Source organism: Microcaecilia unicolor, chromosome 13 (assembly GCF_901765095.1).
Source record: "Microcaecilia unicolor chromosome 13, aMicUni1.1, whole genome shotgun sequence".
Classification (NCBI taxonomy): domain Eukaryota; kingdom Metazoa; phylum Chordata; class Amphibia; order Gymnophiona; family Siphonopidae; genus Microcaecilia; species Microcaecilia unicolor.
The window spans coordinates 9961101-9967100 of NC_044043.1; the positions used below are offsets into that span (position 1 = coordinate 9961101).

The window sequence follows — 6000 nt, forward strand, 5'->3', positions numbered from 1 at the left end:
AAAAGAGGAATCAATGTCCACCAACTGGGTACCTCCATGGGGAGTGCCTTAGGGCTCTGCACTGTCCCCGTTGCTTTTCAATTTATTTATCAGCACCCTATCCCAGATCATTTTAGGAAGGGTGAACACCTATTCTCATATGTCAACAATATTCTAATGCTAGTTCCTATTGGATCCATGATAAAGGAAATCTATGTCAAGATTCATAATGTAATGAACAATATTCACAACTGGGCCTCTATTCATATGCTCCAACTGAACCAATCCAAGACAAAACTTCTTTGGTTCTCTATCTCCCCAAACAACATCCCCTCCAACCTAACCCTGCCTAATGGCAAAAATATTGAGGTAACTAAAGAATCTAGTCCTGGGAGTCACCTTAGATTCTTCATTATCCTTGGAAGCTCAGATCAACCAAGTCTGGAAGAAATCCTTCTACTGCATGTGCCCGCTAAGGCTAAGACCATACTTTCACAGATCTGTTTTCTCAGTACTTGTTCAATCACTCGTCATATCCAACTTAGATTACTGCATCTCCCTACACACAGGGCTGAACAACAAGCTTCTTACCAAACTACAACTCATACAAAACACCGCAGTACGACTGATCTACAGATTAAGGAAATTTGAAAGCGTCTCCGGCCACCTAAGAGATCTTCACTGGTTATGCGTTCAGGCCCGCATTATCTTCAAAACCATTTGTATTACCTTTCAAGTTCTGCATGGGCTGTCCCCGAACTCCAACTCATCTTTTCTCCCATTGTTACTACAAATCTGCCAGACTGAGAAAATCTACTACCGAAGCTGCCGTTCATTAGAAACATAAAATACACTCGTCAAATCAACTTTCTGTTTCCCTTTCACGTCATTACTGAATGGAACTCCCTACCAGACATGATCCACCTTGAACCAAACTATCATAAGTACATAAGTACATAAGTAATGCCATACTGGGAAAAGACCAAGGGTCCATCGAGCCCAGCATCCTGTCCACGACAGCGGCCAATCCAGGCCAAGGGCACCTGGCAAGCTTCCCAAACGTACAAACATTCTATACATGTTATTCCTGGAATTTTTGATTTTTCCAAGTCCGTTTAGTAGCGGTTTATGGACTTGTCCTTTAGGAAACCGTCCAACCCCTTTTTAAACTCTGCTAAGCTAACCGCCTTCACCACTTTCTCCGGCAACGAATTCCGGAGTTTAATTACACGTTGGGTGAAGAAAAATTTTCTCCGATTTGTTTTAAATTTACTACACTGTAGTTTCATCGCATGCCCCCTAGTCCTAGTATTTTTGGAAAGCGTGAACAGACGCTTCACATCCACCTGTTCCACTCCACTCATTATTTTATATACCTCTATCATGTCTCCCCTCAGCCGTCTCTTCTCCAAGCTGTATAGCCCTAGCCTCCTTAGTCTTTCTTCATAGGGAAGTCGTCCCATCCCCGCTATCATTTTAGTCGCCCTTCGCTGCACCTTTTCCAATTCTACTATATCTTTCTTGAGATGCGGCGACCAGAATTGAACACAATACTCAAGGTGCGGTCGCACCATGGAGCGATACAACGGCATTATAACATCCTCACACCTGTTTTCCATACCTTTCCTAATAATACCCAACATTCTATTTGCTTTCTTAGCCGCAGCAGCACACTGAGCAGAAGGTTTCAGTGTGTTATCGACGACGACACCCAGATCCCTTTCTTGGTCCGTAACTCCTAACGTGGAACCTTGCATGACGTAGCTATAATTCGGGTTCTTTTTTCCCCACATGCATCACCTTGCACTTGCTCACATTAAACATCATCTGCCATTTAGCCGCCCAGTCTCCCAGTCTCGTAAGGTCCTCTTGTAATTTTTCACAATCCTGTCGCGATTTAACGACTTTGAATAACTTTGTGTCATCAGCAAATTTAATTACCTCGCTAGTTACTCCCATCTCTAAATCATTTATAAATATATTAAAAAGCAGCGGTCCTAGCACAGACCCCTGAGGAACCCCACTAACTACCCTTCTCCATTGTGAATACTGCCCATTTAACCCCACTCTCTGTTTCCTATCCTTCAACCAGTTTTTAATCCACAATAGGACATTTCCTCCTATCCCATGACCCTCCAATTTCCTCTGTAGCCTTTCATGAGGTACCTTGTCAAACGCCTTTTGAAAATCCAGATACACAATATCAACCGACTCCCCTTTGTCCACATGTTTGTTCACTCCTTACATAAAAACCTAAAGACCCTATTGTTTGATAAACACTAAATGCTTCGACCCATCAGCTTCCTAATTCCTATTATGTCCCCCTTCCTTCCTCCCCCCCACTGCCCCTCTGATTCCATAGCCATGAACTGACACTATTCTGTAAACCGCCTTGAACCTCCTGCTGGGATTTGTGCGGTATACAAGCTCCAGATTAGATAAATATAATATATAAACTTGATAAAAATTTTGAACAAAATATAAAAGAAATGTACATTTTTCTAGAGTGGTTATTACTATATTCTCAGTTATTGGGGTCTCTTTCTGGAATTCTCTCCTTCGTCATATTAGGAAAGAACAAAATTATTTGACCTTCGGAAAAACGGTAAAAACTTTATGATTACAAGTAGTATGGTACATGCTCTGATGTCTGATGAGACTTATTAGTAATACTATACTGTTTGATGAGATTTGTTCTTGATCTTTTAATACACTACTGTCTGAGAGTTATCTGATTTATGTTTATAATTTATAATACTTTGTTGTATCGATCAGACCATTTTAAAAGACTTCATATTAAACCATTAGTGCCCAGTGTTCAAATATTATTATGGGAACATTGGACACTAATGGGTTAATGCTTATAATGTTGTAATTCTTTTGGTGGATATTTGTATTTCTGTACACCGTGATGGAATCTTTTCTGGGGAAACAGCAGTTAACAAGAGCTATACTGATACTGATTTCTTGTTTGAAGCCTCTCTCTCTCCTCCCCCCCACCCCCAAAAAAATCCCTTTTTGTACCTTCAGCATTGTGTGTTAATGGTTTCAGTCCCAGGAGAAGAGCATGCTTATGCTCATAAACGTCTTTAGTTCAGCTTTCAGTCAAAATGTTCACATCAAACCCAAAAGGAAGAACAACAAGGGATGGTGACAAAAAATTATTTTACTTGCCATATGTATAAGAACACAGGAAGCCCTCATGTACAGAACGTTGAACAAGATGAAGATGAAAGAATTCTCTTCTGCATCGTGTTATTTTTATTGAATCAGTGTAAAAATTCTTTATACATGATGTGCATGTGCTCAAGATAACATAGGACCCTCTACATCAATTACAGATTGCTCTTATATTTGTCCTCAAATAATCAAGTTACTTTAGGATAAATACAACTATCAAACCTCTGTGTTATCATACTACAAGGTGGGGAACTGTCATATTGCAACCAGGAACTCTTCAAGTAAAATGAGAAATGGTCATTAACTATAAACCTATTAGAATTCAAAGGGCAATTACAGTTGCCAAAATGGCCTAGTAGAGGAGTGCTTCATATTGCCAGGTAGGAACCTCTGAGTTCAATTCCTCCAACTGCTTCTAGTCCTCAGAACAGCAAAGACTAGAAAGGTTGCAAGGGGCAACAGTAGGGGATTCAGGGTACATGGGTATCTGGCTCCCAAAGGGAGGTGAAATCTGTGCTCTCTCAGCAAGGGCAATCATTGTGATGATTAGGTCATTTGGGAGTGAAGGGGTGAGGAGGAGGAAGAATGAAAAGGGGTGAAAGCTTTGGGTAGCAGCAAATTAGGGCTCCACCTGGGAAACCTGAAACGAGAGGGGCTACAGTCAGATACCAAGAAGAAGCAGCTTGACCCATACAGACAGTTTAAGTGCTTACCTTGGGAGGCACATAAAACTCCAGCAGAAAGCGTTCTCCTTCCATTTTCAAAGCTTTTCTTAAGAGCAGACGGCATTTCTGCCACTGAGAGCTGCCCACACAGTTAGTATCATCTGCCACCATGTATTTCAGTGTTCCTTCCCTTTGAATGTCCACTTGGTCAACCTTCATCAACTGGTTCTTTGAGAGACGTAACTTATGGGTCCATTTCTCCCTGGTTTCAGTGTATTCCTTAGTACCAGAAGTAGCAGTAACATACTGTTCTCTGTCCATCTGTCTCCCCTGGCAATGGTCCATTCCTGGCTCAGGAGAGGACTTCCTATGCCACATTTCCTTCATTCCATCCACAACACATAAGCTCATGTTCCTGAGGGAAAAACCTTTCTTGAATTTTGGCTTGGAGGAAGCATGGACTGAGACATCTTCAGAGCTACGAGAATGCCCATAAGATGATACTTTATGAACACGACTATGACTTGGATATCTGCTGGAGCTGACTGGGTGATCCATAATGCCCAGGGATTCCATGGATCTCTCTTCCTTGCGTTGCACAATATTCCTCCCAAAAGGTACCTGGAAATTCTGAAGACCAACAAAGGGCACTATGTTATATTTCGTTGGAGACTCAGAGACACACACCCTACTGACTTCAGAATTGAAGTACTCCAAGAAATTTGCAGCAAAGTGATGGGAGAAAGATGTCTCAGCCCCCGGTGTGTCGTACAGTGGGTTTTCCTTCAAGAACTGGCAAAACTTTTGTGCGAAGTCCAGGGCGGCAGATTGTGCATGGAACTCACAGAATTCTCTCCAGTCTGGAAGCTGGGAGGAAGATTCCTGACTATAAGCATCCCCATTCATGACTACTCCATTCCACCTCGAAGGAAACTGCAAAACAGTGAGTGACAATGTCAAAAACAAATTTTAAAAAAAGAGAGATAAAGGCTCTACTGTAGAACATATCATTCTTTCCTGAAAAGAGCTGATCGTCCTATTTGTTGAGTGCATTTTATGTTAAAATTAAAAGTTGCCACAAAAAACAGGAGTTTTTACAAAAATATCCCGGTCAGACATATTTTAATTTCATATTTAGTGAGACCACCAAAAAAGTGGTCAGTTCTACTGATAATGTAAACATTCAGTTTTCCTCTGATTCTAAACTTGAACAGAACACAAGTGATGAGAGATCATCCTTCCAGAGATAAGATTCCCTTTTACAAAGTTTGATGGGTTATAACAGTGGTTCCCAAACCTGGTCCTGGAGGCACCCCAGCCAGTCAGGTTTTCAGGATACCCACAATGAATATTAATGAGAGAGATTTGCATGCACTGCCTCCACTGCATGCAAATCTCTCTCATGAATATTCATTGTGGGTATCCTAAAAACCTGACTGGCTGGGGTGCCTCCAGGACCAGGTTTGGGAAACACTGGGTTATATGGTATCACTTGGAAAGTGAACAAAAATGTCACTATCATCCTGCAGATCAGGACAGCTCTAGTACTAAACAGTGCCAGTACCAAGTAATCTTACTTGTTACGGAGTCAATAGAAAAATGTAATTCTCTTTTCTTTCCTCCCTTGCCTTCACTTCCTCTCTAAAGCAATCTGGGATAGTTGTTCTCAGAACTGTCCTGGGGGACCACCACCAAGTTGGATTTTTGGGATATCCCTAATGAATATGCAAGAGAAAGATTTGCATATAATGAAGGCAGTAGGTATGCAAATCTCTCTCACGTGTACTCACTAGGGATATCCTGAAAACCTAAGTGGCTGGTTGTTCCCCAAGACAGGTTTAAGAACCACTAATCTACGAGATTTTCATCTTATCTACATGATCGTAAATGTTTAAAATGAATACCAGGATCCTGTACAATGGAATCTAAATGAAAACAGCAGACTCTGGCAGGTAGCTTGAATCTACTACATGGATATACAAAAACCTAACATACATCTGGAAAGATAGTGGTTAACAAGTAATGAACCAGAAACTGAGTTCAAACCTGTTCTCGTTGCCGCTTGCTATGGCTGTGTCTGAGTGGCTACTTCACTAACACAGGTATCTTCTTAAACATTTTGGGAAAAAGATTCTGTACCTGTTTGTAATATAACAGTAGATTTACCGTACCTGTT

General features: G+C 41.2%; 1 protein-coding gene across 1 annotated transcript in view; it reads right to left on the bottom strand.

Moving 5' to 3' along the window:
* Window positions 1-4740, bottom strand: part of SH2B2 (SH2B adaptor protein 2) — a 120825-nt gene extending 116085 nt beyond the window's left edge. Inside the window, 1 exon segment of the mRNA XM_030185595.1 lies at window positions 3873-4740. Within this exon segment, the coding sequence (XP_030041455.1) occupies window positions 3873-4730 (858 nt within the window). The 5' untranslated portion in view covers window positions 4731-4740.
* Window positions 4741-6000: the final 1260 nt, after the last annotated feature.